Source organism: Aspergillus wentii (assembly GCF_001890725.1).
Source record: "Aspergillus wentii DTO 134E9 unplaced genomic scaffold ASPWEscaffold_6, whole genome shotgun sequence".
In the NCBI taxonomy this organism is placed as follows: domain Eukaryota; kingdom Fungi; phylum Ascomycota; class Eurotiomycetes; order Eurotiales; family Aspergillaceae; genus Aspergillus; species Aspergillus wentii.
In genome coordinates this window covers 1,220,708-1,239,659 of record NW_024467837.1, presented here as the reverse complement: position 1 = coordinate 1,239,659, position 18,952 = coordinate 1,220,708, and the positions used below count along the sequence as shown (strand labels likewise).

Genomic DNA, 18,952 nt, shown 5'->3' with positions numbered 1-18,952 from the left:
AGGAGGTCTTATTTAATCTTATAGAGTATAAGGGTTAGGCCTAGTCTAGCTTATTAAGTACTGATAGTATTTAGTACTGGTTAGGCCTCTTATTAACTTATTAAGAAAGGGTGACCCCTAATCCTAGTCCCTACAGCATCTTTTATAGGTTATTTACTATTTTAAATTATAGACTAGGAGGCTTTAGAGATTATAGAGGAAAAGGAGGACTATAATTACTAAGAGGAAGAGGGGGTATTATAGTTAAAGAGATTAGTATCCTAAGATAACCTAAATAAGGGATTAAAATCCAGGAGTTAGTTATAGCTCTTATAGTAGAAAAAGGTGTTATAAATAGTGTATTACTTATCTAGTGGGTGATTTTTTCTCTAGTTAATTAAGGAAGTATATATAGATTAGGTAGAAGGCTGTTTATTATAGGCTTTTTATAAGTTTAGATATAGTATACTTATTATACTAAACTTTATATAGATTATACTGGTTAAGGAGGAGAAACCTCCCTACTATAAAGAGAAGATCTACCATTCTAACTTTCTACTATTATAATAATAGAAAAAAGAAAAAACTTATCTATTTAAGGAAACTTATATATATAAGTTCCTGCACTGCTCTTTCTCTATTATATTAGAACTTAATCTATTATAATAAATAATAAAATAGGGTATAGCTATATATTACTTTACTAATCTCCCCTTTAGAATCCTATTTAACTTCTAGGGCAGTTAGTGCCTTCCCTATTTACTTAAGAAAGTGGAGATAACTTATAATAATAGGATTCCTAGTTAATTAGCTTCCTTATACTACCTCCTCCACCTATTTATAGATAAAAATATTCAAGTTATAGATAATGGCTCTAGCTATCTAATTATAAATATCTATTATAGGCTACTAGTAGTCCTTTATCTTAAAACCATTAATAACTAGTGGAATAGGGATAGTCTAAAGATCTAAAAAGTAGATTAGCTGCTTACTATCCTATTAGAGGTAATACTTTAGCTAAGTATATAATAGATATTATTATTTCTACTTATTATCTAGTGTTAATTATAGGCTAATAGGACTGGCATAATCTAAATTAGATTTAGAGTCACTAAATAATACTGTTTTCTATAATTAATTAGTAAATATGCTTATATATTATTATTATAGTAGGAATAATATTATTTTATTTAAGGTATTATAGCTCTGGGGCTTAGATAAGATAAGATATACTTCTACTATTCTAGGAATTATTAATATAAGAGATTATATCTCCTCTATATCCTGGGTACTTTCTATATCTTAAGTACTTTCTATATCCTGTATACTTAATATTATATAGATAGAATAATAAAGAATATATATTATCTAAGTTAGAGGTGTAGAAAGTGGTGGATAATATATATATTTATGATTAACCCTATAAGTACTGTACTTATATTATATATACTATAAACTAAGTTTTATTATTATACTATAATAAGCCTGATAGAGGCTCTATTAGGCCTACTATATAATTTTTTCTATTATCTCTAAAGACATTCTATATTAATACCCTTAATATAGATATAAATTAAATATTACTTAATCCTTTATAGTAAAGTTAGTTATATATAAGTTTAACTTATATATAAATTATACCTATAACTTAGGTATAACTTAAAATTCATAACTTTATCTTTTACCCTATATTAGTATTTACTATAGTTAGTCTATAGATGCCAGCATCTTGTAATAAATACTATTAAAGTAATCATGGCTATAAAATAAGCTACTAGTTTATATAGTTATTAGTAATAATTAGGTACTATAGCTTGCTACTATAAGCTGACATATATATACAACCTTAATAAAGAATAGTAGATTTAAGTACTATATAACTTTAAGGATTACTATATACTAAATACTTAGTGAATATAATAAATATATTAGTAATATTAGAAAATGGAAGTAATTAAGGTACCTCCCTTATATTTAGGAATACCTGACCTATAGTAATAATTAATAATTAATATTACATTTTTAAATTATTATTAAATAGCTAAGCCTGCTATATATTTATACTATACTAAACATAGTATAGCTTTATATACTAAATATATATATATACTAAATATTAATAGGTAGGTATATCTAATAGAGCCTCTACCAGATACCCCTAATAGAAATATTTAGTTAATAGCTAATATATATATACTCTGACAAAGTACTAAGCACTTAAGTATACTGTCTTAATAGTTCTATAATAATAGCACTCTATCCTAACTATTACTAGTAGATCCCTATAGCTAAGCTAGCATATATATATTAAGCTACTTAATCCTTAATAAAAGGAACAGTGTGCTAAGACTAACTTATAAAGTACTATAACTAATTTATTAACAGCAGATCCCTATGGCTAAGCTAGAATAGCATATATATATTAAGCTACTTAATATATAATAGAAGGAATAGTATGCTAAGGCTAACTTATAGAGTACTATAACTAATTTACTAATAGTAGAAGTGGCTAATAATCTTAAATAACTTATAAGCTAGTATAGTAATATCTTTAATTCTACTACCCTTCCTACCACTACTAATGCTGAAGAGGAGGCTAGGAGAAAATAACTTACTATAGGTATCCTAGGTAATAATAGCACTCCTAGTAGTAGACCTATTAATACTTAGAGTATGAAAATTAAGGAGTAAATCAGATAATCTATAAAAGAGCTAAGTATAAGTATTAATAAATAATAGATTTATAAAAAGATATAATAATAGAGAATTAACTAGTATTTAAATATACCTAGGACTATAGAGGGAGGGGAGATGTCCCTTTATCTTTAGAGTTAAGACTCTTATATATATTTAGGTTTTTATTCTTTTTTATATTACTAATATTTAAAGAGATTTACTAATACTTTATTCTATTATAAGATATTCTTCTTTATTTATTTTATACTTTACTACTCTCCTTTGTGATGTGCCCCACCTAGGATTATCCTTAATATAGATTTTCTATTAATTATAGATCCTATATAGTGATTTTTCTAGTCTTTTAAGTATCTCTATCCTTTCTGCCATGCCTGTCTCTCTACCTTATCTTTAATTAATATCTACTTCCTTAAATCTTTTTATTCCTTCCTTCTTTCTTACCTCTTCTAATTATCTATATTACCTTACCTTATAGATATTAAATATAGATTAAGATCACTTACTATATTTTCTACTATATTACCCTTCTCTACCTACTCTTTAATAATATCTACTTTCTTAAATCTCTTTATTCCTTCCTTCTCTTTAAATCCTTTTAACTATCCTTTTAACTTCTATTTCTCTGTAGATCTGAAACTATATTATATAGGGTCTTTATACTAGATAGCTTAGTAGAGCCTCTATTAGGTGCTCCTTATAGGCTAAGTATTACTCTATCTAAGTCTTTATTTTACCTTATAAATAACTGACACTTCCTATTAATCTTTAGAACTACTAACCTTTCCTACTATAGTGGATATAGATGGATATAATATACCTATAATTAATCTTAATAAAGATAATAAGGTAAATATTAACCTTCTTAATAAATAAGAGACTGGTGCCACCTTTAATAATATCTAAAGCTATAAAGATATTATTAATGCCTATAGAAAACTTAAAAATATTAAGGAGCTGTTTAAATAGATGAATAGTAACCTTTTCCACCTATATTAGCTTAAATACTAGGAAAAATGCCTTCTACCCTATTAGGAAAAAACCCGCAGTGATAACTTTATTATAATTAGAAATTAGGTTACTATTATAGAGTGTAAAGGTAGAATTATCTATTTAATAGCACCCTATCTATATAAAGTAGAGTTTAGTAAGTAAGACTGGACTATATATCTCTATCTAATACTACTTAATAATAATATAAAGGACCTAGAAGGCCTACTCTTTAGCTACTATTAGTATTAGGATATTATACTAAAATTACTTCACTGCATCCTAATTATATTAAGAAGAGATTTTATGCCCTAAAAATACTAATAGAAGTATAAAGGTAGTTATGTGCTGCTAAAGATAACTATTAATAAGTAGATAGTGTGGCATAAGCTCTAGAGTATCTATCCTATACCTAAAGACTCTGCCCCTATAACTTGCCCTTCTAATGAACCTAATGAACCTGCTGAACCTAATAAACCTACTGAACCAGTTTAATTAATAACTATAGATATGCCTGATGATCCTAATAACCCTATACCTAGCTAGAAGACCCTAGTAGAGCCTTTACTAGGCCCCCCTCCTATAACCCCTACTAGGAAGTGTGGCTACTTAGTACTTTTCTCTTCTCCCCCTTCCCCTACCTATAAGTTACCTAAATAAACTTTTAATAGCTAAAAATTAGATGACCATCCTATAGAGACTAAAACTAACTCTATTATATAGGAGTTAGAACTCCTAACCCCCCTTAAGAGATACTGCCTAAAGCATAGGTTAAATATATTTAATTTATCTAATAAGTAGTGGCAGCATGTGTTTATTACTTATACCCTTAACTATACTAACTCTATCCCTAACTATGTCCTAATAAAGAACCTAATAATAAAGCTTAAAGAAGATTTCTTATTACTATAGAATACTTTTATAGAGTAGAGTCTAGATAAGGTAGTAAGGGATAAGATTTATAAGGAATATCTCTAGACTTAAATTCTAACTAGCTTAATTTACTACCCCTCTAAAAGTCTGGCCTCTAATAAACTGGAATTTAATAAAAGTCTTATAGTAATAGAGCTAGCTAACCTTAGTACTAATATAATAACTAGTAGGAAGCTTACTAAGATTCTAAATTACCCTAAACTTATTATACCTACTTAGGAAGTTGTTGATGCCTTTAAGTAATATTAGTTATAGTTTAACTTAGAAATTTTCTAGAGAGAAGATATAGAATATATTAAATATAACTTAGATATTAAGAATATAGCCACTCCTAAGATTATAGGCATGAGGCCCTCTACTATACTGAAATTTTAGTAGCTATATACTATTAGTATGCTTTATAAAATAGTATATAATCCCCTTCTATAGGGTGGAATCCTTACTAACCTTATTAGACTTAGTAAAATATAGATAATAGGTGGATTTCTACTATCTATAAGTGGCCCCTAATAGAGCCTCTACTAGCCCCCTCTCTATAACTATTTTTATAAGCTAATCATTTCTATAGCAGATTAATAATTTTTAGAAAGGGCTAAGACCTTAGCTAGGAGTGAAACCTACCCTAGCTATTATACCTCTATATCTTATTTTCTAATAGGTAAATGAGTTAAGGAAAATGTCTAGTAAGTTTAAAATCCTAATCTACTTTAGAGATGCTAGAATAAATACTAAAAATGAGATATTAGATAAGATGATTAAGGATCTAATAAGAGACTATAATATTTTTAATAGATATTTATCTAACTAGCGCGTTATTATTCTAACCTTATACTAAATATTTAGCACGCGCAATGGTATTATGAAGTATATAGATTAGGCTGGTATAGTAAAGGGCTCCTACCCCTCTATAATAAGTCCTAATTTCTTATACTCACTAGAAGGTCTATTCTATATGGTTATCTTAGATAAGGCCTATATACTAAGAAATAAGGATACTAAAACTATAACTACTATTAGCTGGCTAAAGCTAGACTTTTACCTATTAATTACTACTACCCCTATCTTTAATTCCCTCCTAGACTTCTATGGTCTATAGCATTTCTTAATCCCCTAGTTAAATAATAACCTATATACTAGATATAATGCGCCTAAGACCCTTAACCTATTTACCCTCCCAGATAATAACCTAAAGATTAAACTTTACCTAGCCCTAGAGGCTCTAGATTATTTTTTATAGAATAGTAAAGAAGTTAACCTAACTAGCTTTAGGGTAGGTAAAATCTTATCTAAGATTTAGTAATATATACTGATTTAGTATATACTCTTATCCTATATCCTATTTTATATAGGACTAATAGTCAGTAACTTAATTCCACTAACCCTATATAAGGTATTAGAAGTTAGTTTAATTAATAAGGAGTAGTAATAGTATAATTTATAGTCTAAGTAGATTATAAGAAAGATAGTTACTAAACTTCTAAATGGCTGCCTTATCTAGAATATAAGTAAATACCATAAACTTATACTAGTAATAACCTAGGTGTGGATATATTATAATCACTATTTTATTAAGGCTAAAGATAATATTAATCTTATATAAAAGGCTTATTAGAAGATTCTACTAAAGCTTTAGATTAAAAGGGCTATGCTAGCTAAGAATCAGATTTATAATAATAAGATAAAGAATGTATAACTTAAAAAGGATAAGGAGAAGTAAAAAGCTATAGATATTAAAGACTAGGCTGATAGAGCCTCTACTAACAGCCCCTCTACTCCCTAATTAGATAATAATAACCCCCTAGTATCTAAAGATAAAACTAAGCCTAAGTAAAAATGGCAAGTCCTAGATAAGGTAATAGATATTTTAGATCTTAACACACTTATATACCTTCTCTAGGGCTTATTAAAACTATAAGCTCTCTTAAGTATTATCTAGTAAGAACTCTTTAAGCAGCCTATACTAGAGAAATTAATAATCTAGTATATATCTTCTATCTAGTAATTTTTTATTACATCAGTACTTTACCTCTATGGTATTAACTATAGTATTTACTATTTATTACTTAACTCTAGTTAGTGTGAGGAGCTTTTATCTAGTTTTATAACTAAGCCTAATAAAATAATAGTGCTAGTATACTCCTATTATATTAACTCTATAGGATTAAACCTCTAAGACTTATATTAGAATGTTTATTTATTTAACTCCCCCCTATTAGATCTATTATATAAGTAATCTAAAGGCTATATTATATACTTAGGTTAAACTTATATTACTAAAATCTATAAGTATACTGTTTATAATTCCTTTAATAATAACTAGGTGATAAAGAATATGAAGAAGGCTATTCCTAATATAATAGCTTAGTTAAATCCTTAACTATTTATGGAAGGTGGTATAGATACTAGATATAATAGCTCCTAGAGTTTTAATATTAGGATCTAGGTCTATAATAAGGATAATATAATTTTAAGGGTATCTAAAGAAGAGTATGATAGTATAGATAAAAAAGATATTCTTATAGGTAATGCTTTTATTAAGGTTCTCTTTAAAGGCCTATATTATAGGCTTACTATTTATACTAAAGGTCCATTAGATTGGAAGTTACTAGATAAAATTAATAATTCTATAGGTTTCTAATATTCTATATTTTTAGTTTATAATTTCTGGTTCTCATTATGGTAGTTTTTTTTTATTTTATTTTAAGTAGATTACATTAGCTTTTTCCCTCTTAATTATAGGTGGCTCTTACCTATAGATAGTTTTATTAGTTTATAACTAATTAAATCTTATTATTTTATATATAAATCTACTTATAATAATATAATATTTATATATAACCTTTAAGAGTTAAGATTCTAGAGAGTAGAGAGTAGAGACCCTGGTAGAGCCTCTATTAGCATAGCCTATTATATATATAATATATAGTAATATAATATCTGTATTAACTATTCCTTTTTAGGCCACATTCTATAATAGGCAATTAATCTATAAGTTTTTAAGTCTGATCTATTGACTTAAACTTATTACTTAAAACTCATGAGTTTTACTTATATGCTAAGATAAGTCCTAAATCTGAACTCAAACTTGCCTCATTACTTAAACTCTACTCATTACTTATGAGTAGACTCGACTCATGTGACACACTACTTATAGCAGTCCTTTATATAAGGACTCTTAATCTATTAATTATTATTATAATCTACCTTAATCTCCTATTCTAGACTTAACCTTAGGTATTAGTAGTCTCCTATCTTCTTCTAATATAGCCCTATAGATATACTAGCTCTCTTATATAATCTAAACTATACTAAAGCTATAGAGGGAATAGGTTTATAGACTAGATAGTTAGCTATCTATCTAGACCTTAGAGAGCTTATATAGTAGCGTGTCACATGAGTCAAGTTTGAGTAGAGATTTAGGACTCAACTCGCGAGTTGAGTTGGAAGGTAGGACTTAAACTCATTACTTAAAACTCATGAGTTTTACTTATATACTAAGATAAGTCCTAAATCTAAACTTAAACTTACCTTATTACTTAAACTCTACTTATTACTTATAAGTTTAACTTATTTATCCTAAAATAGACTAGTGTAATACAGACTATAACAGTATTATAATACTAACTAAGCTAGGTACCTAATATAAAGCATTATATTTCTATTTATATAGTATAGGTAGGTTAATAGAGGCTCTATTAGCATAGCCTATTATATATATGATATATAGTAATATAACCTCTATATTAACTATTCCTTTTTAGGCCAGATTCTATAATAGGTAATTAATCTATGAGTTTTTAAGTCTAATCTATTGACTTAAACTCATTACTTAAAACTCATGAGTTTTACTTATATACTAAGATAAGTCCTAAATCTTAACTCAAACTTGCCTCATTACTCAAACTCTACTCATTACTTATGAGTAGACTCAACTCATGTGACACACTATTATATAGTATATCTTAGTATCTAATAGCTAAAGACTAGGTCCTTTTTAGCTACTAGAAGGTAATTATTAATAAGATCTATAGAAAGGAAAGGGAAGGAGCTTTATTAAATACTACTATTAAAGAGATAGAGCTTATATAAGCTAGAGAGAAGCTATTATTATATAAGCTTTCTTAGATCTTATTAACTAATTATATAGTATAGCGTGTCACACGAGTCGAGTTTGAGTAGAGATTTAGGACTCGACTCGCGAGTTGAGTTAGAAGGTAGGACTTAAACTCATGAGTAGAGTTAGGGTTTAGGACTTGAACTCATGCTAAGAAGAGTAAGAGTAGAGTAAGAGTAGAGTAAGAGTCTGTATTTTTACTGTATTTTACTGTATTTTCAAGCCTCCCCCATATAAAATATGTGTATTTTTGGTATTATGAGTAGAGTTTTAAAATATTTAGAGCTCGAACTTATAGTATGAGTCCTAAATCTTAACTTAACTCATATTATGAGTCCTGAATCTCAACTCAAACTCGCCTCATTACTCGAACTCTACTCGTTACTCATGAGTAAACTCGACTCATGTGACACACTAATATAGTAGATATATTAGGTAGGAAGAAGTAGATTAAGAGCTTATTTAGTAATTAATAATAATTCTTTATAATTAATTATATAGGATTCTTAAAGAGTAAATATTTATTATATTTATCCTCTCCCTTCTAGCTAATCTTAATTAAGTAGTATTATTCTTTCCCTCCTTCTCTTCCTCTTTTTTCTCTCTTCTCTTTCTTCTTCTTCTTCTCTCTCTCTCTCTCTTTAAGATTATTATATATTATATTATATATATTATATTTTAAGCTATTCCTATCCTATAATCTAATTTTAATATTATATACTAATATTCTAATTTATATAAGATAGGAATAATAATAGTAATTATCCTTATACCTCCTATATATCTATAATAACTCTAGAAGGTCTTTTCTATAGGCTATATAAATAGACCCCCCCTAATTAATATCTAGTCCTTCTTATAGGATAATAGCTACTATATAACTATATTTATATATTTAAAGGTAAGGTATTACTTACCTATAATAGGTAGGATATTCCTTTTATATATAGTAATATAAGGGTATTATAAATATAGTAATACTAGCCTTTATATATTAATACCCTTCTTATATAATTATAAGGGGTAATACTAGCCTAGCCTTATTATAAGTACTACCTTAGATAAGGTCTATATCCCTTTACTAAATATTACTATATTCTAGATATATTTAGTAGAGTATATACTAACTATAAATAGTCTAACTAGGTAATTAGCTACTCTATATATAATAAGAATTAGATAGAACTAGTTAAGGAATAGAGTAGTTAAATACCTAGTAATAGGGTTAGGATAGGATAGGGACTATTACTAGTACCTAGGAAAGCCTCTAGGCCTATAAACTTAGACCTAGAGGATAGAGGTAATTATATAAATCTAATTAATTTAGATCTAGAGGAAGGTAAGTAGAATAATCCTATTATTCTATAAGGAGTTTAGGTATACTATTTTTACTAGTATTAGTATTAGTATTTAGTATTTTAGTATTTAGGATTCTGCCTAGTTATATAGGCCCTATATATAATACCTAAGTATAACTTATACCTCTATATAGTGCTTAGGACTAGTAGCTATAAGTAGTAAAGCTAAGTAAGTTAGATAGATAGCTTAGATAGTAGATAAGGGATTCTACTAGCAGTAGAATAGTAGTAATCTAATAGTAATTTAGCTAATACTTATATAAACAGTAAATTTTACAGTCAGGTGCAAATCACATATCTGATGGCTTAGTAGTTTTGCCATAGTAATATACAAAATTACACTGTGAATTTGACCCCCTGATATCCGCCATGTATCTAGTGCATACATACACACAATAAACAACCTGTACCTGCATAACAGTCAAAATTATCATGATGATTGCTGTATGGGAGCAAGATATTGAATCAAATCTGGCAGTATAATGATTATTGGGGGTTCTTTCTCTTTTCTATTTCTGGCACCCTCATGATTATACTCTGCATCTAGTTAGCCCTAATAACCTAAGGTACTTTGGGCTCAGCTATTCCGTGATCTTTGCTTAGATCTAATTCTTTGTTTCTCTTATAGTCTTGTCTATTTTTGCTCAAGTCCCATAGAAACTACACCTGAATTTGAATCTATTAACCTCTTAGACGTGTATGAAGTCCCATGGCTTCCACTCATCATTCATGATGCAAAAGCTATTTCAATTCAAGCGCCCTCGAAACCCCTCAACCACATCATCTCCTGCTTTCTTTCGCGCTTCAGTCTTTCGACGTTGAGATTGCTGAGCTGTGCATAAAAAGTGTCCGGCTCCCAGTAGTAATAAGGAAAGCAAGTAAGGCTTTTGCTTCTAGTAGATTGTTGTCGATTGGTGGTATTTGTTCCTGGTTGACTTGCCGTGACCCCGGTACTGTGCTCAGTATTCTCATCAGACTCATCACTCGATGATCTGCTATTGTCCGCATCGTAAGTACCCTCGCTGACTGCATGATCCTTGTCATCCCTTGGGGATCTATTGCCCTCGGTATATAATTCCTCATCCTGAGTGGTTGAGATGCTCCCATTTTCGTGACCACTCGTCAGCTTATCAGACATCAAGGCTGTTGCTTTAGCATCATCTTGTTCATCGCTTTTGGTCTCGTAGAGGACACCAGCGGGTGTAGTTGATGAGGAGAACTTATTTTGCAGATGATCGTTCTGGCCCTGGGAATCATCGTGGAAATTCCGCCTTTTCTGCTCTTCGTGCTGCTTGACCAAAAGTAATTAGAAAGAATCAGAACTTCAATATAAGAAAAAATGTATTAAAAAAATAAATTAAAAAAAAGAAGGGGGGGTGTCATCTACTGACCTCGATTAGATGCGCCTTCTTCTTTTCTTCCTTTTCCTCCCTGCTTCCATAAAACTCCTTTAAACAATCTGGGCATACGACATGCGCTGAGTTTTCCTTCAAAAGATGAGAGCACAGCTCTGCAATGTTGGCGCAAACAATTCGACATTCAGTACATTCATATTTGAAGGTATCCCCTTCATCAGATCCGGCACCGTCGTGGATGGAAAGGTCACTCCAATCTGACGCAGGAGGAGTGGCGATTGGCTTTGCCAGAATATCAAAAAGAGTTTCCTCATCACTGATGTGGTGAACGGTATTTTCCTGGAAATCGCCAAGGCAAGAAGAAGAGGCCATGCCGTTTGTGAGGTTCGTAGATGGCTGAGCTCCGTAAACTTGGTTGGGGGGAGAAGAAACGGAACCCAGATTGACCGAAATTCAACAAGTCCCAGGGAGTTTTAACTGAGAAGGAAAGGACATTGGGTGTTTGGAAGCATTCAACAGGTTGACGGTGGGTGGGATAAGGCACAAACAAAAAGGGAAAAGAGAGGGGCGGAGGGCAAGGAAACAAAGACATGTTTACTTAGCATAAACTGATAATCGGTAATCGACATATGCTACAAATGCAATAATCATATAAATGTAGCGTTAATAATACTCTACACTCTTTGAGGGAGGGGGATTCTCCCAGATCTTACACATTTTGGGAGTTCCTAATTGTATGTACATAACTTGAGGGCAGCTTTCAATGTCCCACCAAGTTCAGAAAACCCATAAAACAAAGACAAAAAAGAATCAATGACCGAAGGTAAATCTGTACAAGAAACGAAGGGGTTAATCTATAGCTTGGCCTTGGGGGCAGACTCTTCTTCGATGGCCTGAGCATAAAGGTCATCGAGGAGTTGGCGGTACTTCTTTGTGGTGGGAGGGCGCTTCAATTTCAATCTATTAAAGAGTTAGCAATGCCAGCCCAACGAGCGATACACTCCAAATATTTTGGGAAAGTTAGAAAGAAAGCACTTACGTTGGAGTCAACAGGTTGTTCTCAACTGTGAACGGCTCAACCATGATGGAACAGTTCTTGACCTTCTCGTACCCTGCAAGTTTGTGCTTGCGTGCTACCCGTTCAAGATCCTTTAAGACAGCTTTGCGAATCTTGTCATCGCTAGCTGCCGCCTTGATGGCGTCAATATCCGTCGGACTGATGGTCTGGCCAAGGACCTTGCTGGCAAACGGAGCAAACATGTCAGGCTGGACACCAAAGATAGCTACCAGGAATGTCTGGACACTGTCACCATGGATATAGCCCTGGGCGAAGTAACCCAGCTCCGACAGATAAACGCCTTCCAACCTTTCTGGGGAGATGTACTCTCCCTGGGCCAGCTTGAGAACGTTCTTCCTGCGATCGATAATGATGAAACGGCCCATATTATCCACTGTGCAGACATCACCAGTGCGGAACCATCCATCCTCGGTCATCGCCTTACTGGTCTCCTCGGGGTTCTTGAAATACTCCTGGAAAACATTGGTGCCACGAAGCAACAATTCACCTCGTGGGAAGGGGCTGTCATTGACCGAGTACTCCATGTCTGGAATGGACTCCAGACAGGCTTCCGTGCAAGGAGCGAGGCGACCACAGTTACCAGCAGTGAGATCCTTGGAGGACTGCACGGTGGCCATGGCGTATGTCTCCGTCAATCCGTAACCCTGGTACACATCAACCCCAAGAACAACTCTCAGGAAATTGTGCAGCGAAGGGTCAAGGGGCGCGGAGCCCGAAACCAAAGACTTGGCCCGCTCCAAACCCAGTGCAGCGGCGACCTTTTTAGCCCAGATTCGATCGTAGACCGCATGCTTCACGGTGGACTTGTCTTTCAAATTGGCTGTCTTGGTCGCAATAATGTGCTTCGAAAGGGCACCCTTGAAGCCCGGCTGCTCAACAGTAGCAGCACGAATGGCATTTCCGAAACGGCTGTAGAGACGAGGGACTGACATAAACCCAGTAGGCTTTAGCAGTTTCAGATCATCAACCAACTCTAGGATGTTTCCATGGAAATAACCAATCCGAGCACCGGCCCAGAAAGCGGTGTGTTCCGTCATGCGAGCGAAGATATGGGCCAGTGGAAGATACGAGAGCATAGTATCGCCTGATGTATACTGGACATTGATGAGACCACCACAAGTCGCCGCGACTGCATTCTCGTGGGTCAGCACCACACCCTTTGGAGGACCTGTGGTGCCGGATGTGTAGTTGATGGTGATGACGCTCGAAGGTGAGGGGGGATTGCAAGGCCGATTTGATGACGCTCCCAACTCTTCAACCTGGTCCATCGAGTAGATGGCAACATCAAGCCCAGCAGCGACAGATTCCAAAAGAGTACGTTTCGACTGACCGGCCGGCTCACCGCCATCCAAAGGATCCATACTGACGATGATTTTCAAATTGGGCAACGCGGGCTTGAGCTTGAGCAGGGTGGGAATATGCGGCAAAGAGGTAACGACGCAACTCAGTTCGGCGTGGTTAATTATGTACTCTGTAGCGTCCGACGCAAGGACATCGTAGATCGAGACGGAATACAGAGACTGGGACATGCATGCGAGGTCTGCAGGTAACGAATTAGTAGTCGCCCAGAAACGCGAAAATGGGTAAGATTCCATCTTCCACTCCACGAGTACTACATACCGGTGATCTGCCACTCCGGTCGGTTCTGACACCAGAGACCAACTCCATACGGACCAGGGCGGCCGCATCCATGCTTATTGTGCAGCTCCACCAAACCAGCACCAAATTCCGTGCGTCGCTTTTGGACCGTCTGGTAGTCCATCCACTCGTACAGACCCCAAGTCTTGGTCGTCGGGTTATACGGACGCCATCCGAGGCAATGGTTCTTCGGGTGTCGCTTGACGCTCGACTCAAATATATCGTGGGCCGTGGTGACCTGGAAGACAACAGACGTCAGTACCGGAGGCGGAACAGAGGTTCAGGTACAGCATACTTCGGGGTCTAGTGTTTTCATAAGCTCTTTCTGCGAATTCCAAACCCGATATACTCTGCTCCGGCCCGATTTCTCAGTTCCTGGCAAGCCAACACAATAGGGAGTACCCTTGGGAGGCTCTTCTTTAAGCTCGTTCGCGCGAGCGATATGGGTGGGAGGTTGTGAGAAAAACATAGCGCGCGGATTATTCTATAGGCAGTAAGGATATATATATATATATCAACAGGAAAAGCCACTGGGAAACGATAGGAGGAACATACAGTTGTCACGAATCCTGAAATCAGAGGGGGTTAGAAAAGAAGATAAAATATAAAAAAAAAAAAGTACAACGTTAGGTAAACATAGACAAGTTTAGATGCACAGCATTCCAATTTTAATCAAGGATGAAAAAAGAGACGAAGACCAATCAGGCCGAGAAAAAGGACCACGGGCAAAAACGAAGAAGAAAAAAAAAGATGAACAGAAAAAGAATGATGGAGCAGGACAAGAAGAATAAGAAGTGCAGGGAATCAATAACCCCAAATGGAGATTAACCCGGGAGGCGAAGAGGTGCTGCAAGCAGGTCAACTCATTATCCTTTCCTGCCGGGCCGACCAGGCACAGTCAACAATCAACGAACCTCGGCAGACCGCAAAACCTCCAACCACGTTACTGCTATTACTGCTGTTTTTATTATTCCTTCTATACAGGCAGTGATCTTGCATGTGTGTCTACTGTCTACTATATGGACTTTGAATAAGTCACAAATTTATGTATCCCCAGGATTTCCGAGATCAATTTGCAGACTGCGGGGGGGAGGGGAGGAGGGATCAGGAGGCAAGATCAAAACCTCGTGATAGCTCCAACTCCATACAAGCTAAGGATATGCAGTACTAGCATCTTCGGACAAACCGAGGCCGGATTTGGGATGCTTTTTGGGTAAAGTTGCAGACATACATGGTTCAATTATTGGCGCAGAGATGCATCGGAGAACCACTTCTAGTTCGAGTTAGTTGGAGGATGAAACCATAAAATACTCCATGTCTTCTCCATGCGGTTGGGCACTTGGATTCCTTCCCCAGAAATCAGGGACTTGCTGGTGGTATTGATAGAGGAGTAATAGTATAGATATATATATGAGACAAGAAAATCTAGGAAAATACCTTATCGACAAACTGGCAGATGGCGTACAGACCAAGTTTATCAGAAATGACGTGCATCTGCTGGGGGTCAACCCTGTTTATCCAGAGAATTTCCTTGTGATCCATAATATCCATGGCATAGAATGCGCCCGGCCAGCATCAAAAGTTGGCCCATAGAATCCCCATGTCTTCACATGCTTCTTCCCAACAAATGATACATCCAGAGACTCTAAGCTTTGGGGGTTGAACTGTGCGGGTTTCATGTGAAGATTCAGTAGTCTGATGATATCTGCAGTCTGCCACGTGAACCGTTTATATCCCGATGACTGGGTGGCGTTCTAGCTTCAGCCAACAACCACCGACTGTAGTTACCTTTGAAAACGGTGTCTAGGTGACCACTTCATTGAATGCTTTGGGAAACTTTCTTGGAAAGGGAGATGTGATATTTATTGTCAAGAATAGAAGACAAAGATGAAGAAAAACGAAACCCAACTCCGTGCCACATGCTGCAATTCCAAATCACATGCTATACAAAAAGTTCATAACATCCCTTCAAACTAATTCAACCCATGCAAAATTATCTATATGCTTACCCTATCAGGGCATTTGAGAAACTAAAAAGAAAGGCAGAAAGATAAGCGAAAATCTGCTTATCTCTTCATCCAGCGCCAGGCCTTCTCGTACCACGCTGTTTGTGGAGTCGAGGTTTCCCATGATTCATTATCTTCATATGGAATACGGCCAGTGTCGAGATCTGCCTCAAGCGGGTGGACAAATGCTGGTCGGAAGATGATCTTGTGGCCGATGTAGAGAACCACGAAAAGGATCAAACTGAGGTAAGCGATGAAAAAGTCCGTCACGCTGAATGACGGGATGAAGGAAGTGAACCCCTGGGTCAAAACGATCAGGACGTTGAAGAACAGTCCGTACCAGGCGTACCACGGTTGCCACATGGCTTTGTACGGAAGAAGATCGCGAGAGATGTCGCGAGCCTTGAGAGCCCGCATAAAGGCCAGGTGGCAGGCATTCAATGAGCCCCAGGTGATGAAGCCCGCGACACCGGAGATGTTGAGCAACCAGTTGAACACGGTGCTACCCGCATTAGACACATTCATGAACCCAAGCAGGCCAAACATTGCAGTAAACGCAACACTGAAGTATGGCACTCCACCCTTGGTCGTCTTCTTGAACCAACGAGGAGCAAATCCTTCTTGCGCCAAACCGATCAGGATACGGCTACCGCTGTACACGTTGGAGTTGGCTGCCGAGAGCACTACCGTCAACAAGACCGCATTGATGATACTGGGGAGCACCTTGACACCCGCCAGTTTTGCCGCAATGACGAATGGCGAGGAATTGGCGTCGTTGCCATCAGAAAGGAGGTCCTCGTTGGTGTAAGGCACCACAATGCCAATAAAGAAGATGGTCAAGACAAAGAAGAACAAGATACGGTAGAAAGTCTTGCGGATTGCTGACGGGACCGTCTTGCGGGGATTTTCAGTTTCACCTGCCGCAATGCCGACTAATTCTGTGCCCTGGTAGGAGAATCCAGCCTGGATAAGAACAGCCCAAAAGCCAACAAACTTAGCCCTTGGGTCTGAATCATCAAGGAGATATGGGGCAAAGGCGCCTGGGTGCACCCAGTACCGGAATCCAAGGTAGCCCTGGTGGCTAACGCCTGCATCAACACAAATGGCAAAGATCATAAACCCAACAACTGTGAGCACTTTGATACTGGAAAACCAAAACTCTATCTCGCCATAGAAGCTGACAGGTAAGAAGTTAAGGAGAGTGATCACGACCAAGAAAATTGCAATGAAGATGGCAATGTTAATTGATTCATCCCAGTACTGAATGATCAAACCAGTCGCAGTCAGTTCCAATGCGAACGTGCTGGCCCAGGAGAACCAATAAATCCAGCCCATCGCAAAACCCAGGCTAGGGTCGATTAATCGTGCAGCGTATGATGTAAAGGCCCCGGGAATCGGGATATACGTCGCAACCTCTCCCAGAGAAATCATTACCGAGTAGACGATCGAGCCGACGAAGAGGTATGCGATGAGGGCACCAACGGGGCCCGCGTGGGCAATAGCAGTTCCGCTACTGATAAAAAGACCGGTACCGATTGTACCACCTGGAGAAGAGTTAGCAACCTGCTTCTGAGAAGTTCTCTTTCCGTTTCCCTCAAAGGAAGAAATTTTTTAAAACTGACCGATAGCAATCATCTGCAGATGTCTGCTCTTGAGCTTCCGCTTCAAGTCCGGCAGCGGATTGGATTCGCGACTGGCTCCATGCTTCTCACAGTCCACATCGTTCGGATCCAGAGAGTTGAAGTTTGCATGGGGGTTGAGTTGGATGGGGTCTTCGGTTGTCATGTTGCCCTTTTCAGCAACCTTTGGCGCAGTACTGGTGGTCTCGTACTTTGGGTCCATGTTCGACCCTCGAGAGTAAACCCAGATGCTGTAGGTAGAGGAGACGGGTTATGTAGGAATGGGCGAGTGTGTTAGGAAGTCCAAAGACAATTGCCGATCTCAAGAAGAGTCGAGAGGCGAAAGATAGCGTCCGTCCCGTCGTCAGCACGGCCGACTCCACCACACGCGACTCAACCACCTAGGTAACAGTAGGACTGCTTCTGCTAGCTGACAGCACTGCAGCAGGCTTTTCCCCTCTCCCTTTCTCCTCTCTTGCTGTGGAGAAATCGAACACCGATCGACACAGTCTGTAAGACTTGGAGGACTTGGATACTATCTGGGCCAATGGGCTAGCAAATCAATGGAATGGTGAGAAGATTATGACAAGATGCATATAGATCGATTCGATTAGAATACCCTATTATGTAAAGAGAACGATACCAGGAAGAAGAAGAAGAAGAGAGGAAGAGAAGAAACAGAATTATAGCACCGTGTACTAAATTATCTCCTTCCTTTGGGCCTTAGGGCGTGTTGGCTGCTGAGCCAATGTAAGAATATGTAATGATTTTTTTTCTTCCCTCGAGTTCGCCCTCGAGGAGTCCACCAAACTGGGGTTGTTCTCCTGGGTAGGAATTAAATTATCCACGGATGGCACCCGCCAAGGGCTCGCGAGTCTTTACTCATTCGCAGTAACACCGTTCGATGATCGCGGTCAATGTGGGCCGTAGATGGAGTCTGGGATGGCGGAGTTTTTTTTTTTTTTTTTTTTTTTTTCTCAAGTCGGCTATAGAATCATGATGGAATTGATTGCATTCTTATTGCTCGAAACTATATTCTGCTGCTATGTAACAGTACCGTGGCAAGAAATTATGAACGATTGAATCTCAATCCTCATAATAATAACAATAATAGCAATCTGATCGTGGAGGCAAAAAAAAGCAAAGAAAAACTCTGTCGGAAGTGACCGAACCGGCTGCGGTACAGAA

At 36.3% G+C, this 18,952-nt stretch overlaps 4 protein-coding genes across 4 annotated transcripts; 1 reads left to right on the top strand and 3 right to left on the bottom strand.

The window, feature by feature from the left end:
* Positions 1 to 10,660: 10,660 nt before the first annotated feature.
* Positions 10,661 to 12,036, bottom strand: ASPWEDRAFT_605355 (uncharacterized protein). The gene is made up of 2 exons (XM_040838524.1): positions 11,460 to 12,036; positions 10,661 to 11,359 (listed from the first exon to the last, which is right to left on the bottom strand). The coding sequence occupies exons 1-2, from the start codon at positions 11,793 to 11,795 to the stop codon at positions 10,820 to 10,822; spliced, it is 876 nt and encodes a 291-aa protein (XP_040686767.1). The 5' UTR covers positions 11,796 to 12,036; the 3' UTR covers positions 10,661 to 10,819.
* Positions 12,037 to 12,277: 241 nt separating this feature from the next.
* Positions 12,278 to 14,608, bottom strand: ASPWEDRAFT_30200 (putative AMP-binding enzyme; the record flags this gene model as incomplete). The annotated part of the gene is made up of 4 exons (XM_040833376.1): positions 12,278 to 12,383; positions 12,463 to 14,041; positions 14,122 to 14,377; positions 14,435 to 14,608. The coding sequence occupies 4 exons, from the start codon at positions 14,606 to 14,608 to the stop codon at positions 12,278 to 12,280; spliced, it is 2,115 nt and encodes a 704-aa protein (XP_040686766.1).
* Positions 14,609 to 14,916: 308 nt separating this feature from the next.
* Positions 14,917 to 15,429, top strand: ASPWEDRAFT_43146 (uncharacterized protein). The gene has a single exon (XM_040835961.1). It carries the CDS (start codon positions 14,957 to 14,959, stop codon positions 15,128 to 15,130), a length of 174 nt encoding a protein of 57 aa, XP_040686765.1. The 5' UTR covers positions 14,917 to 14,956; the 3' UTR covers positions 15,131 to 15,429.
* Positions 15,430 to 15,938: 509 nt separating this feature from the next.
* Positions 15,939 to 18,452, bottom strand: ASPWEDRAFT_605289 (putative arginine transporter). Its single transcript, XM_040838523.1, has 4 exons — positions 18,384 to 18,452; positions 17,768 to 18,316; positions 16,240 to 17,689; positions 15,939 to 16,169 (listed from the first exon to the last, which is right to left on the bottom strand). Exons 2-4 carry the CDS (start codon positions 17,985 to 17,987, stop codon positions 16,145 to 16,147), a joined length of 1,695 nt encoding a protein of 564 aa, XP_040686764.1. The 5' UTR covers positions 17,988 to 18,316; positions 18,384 to 18,452; the 3' UTR covers positions 15,939 to 16,144.
* Positions 18,453 to 18,952: the final 500 nt, after the last annotated feature.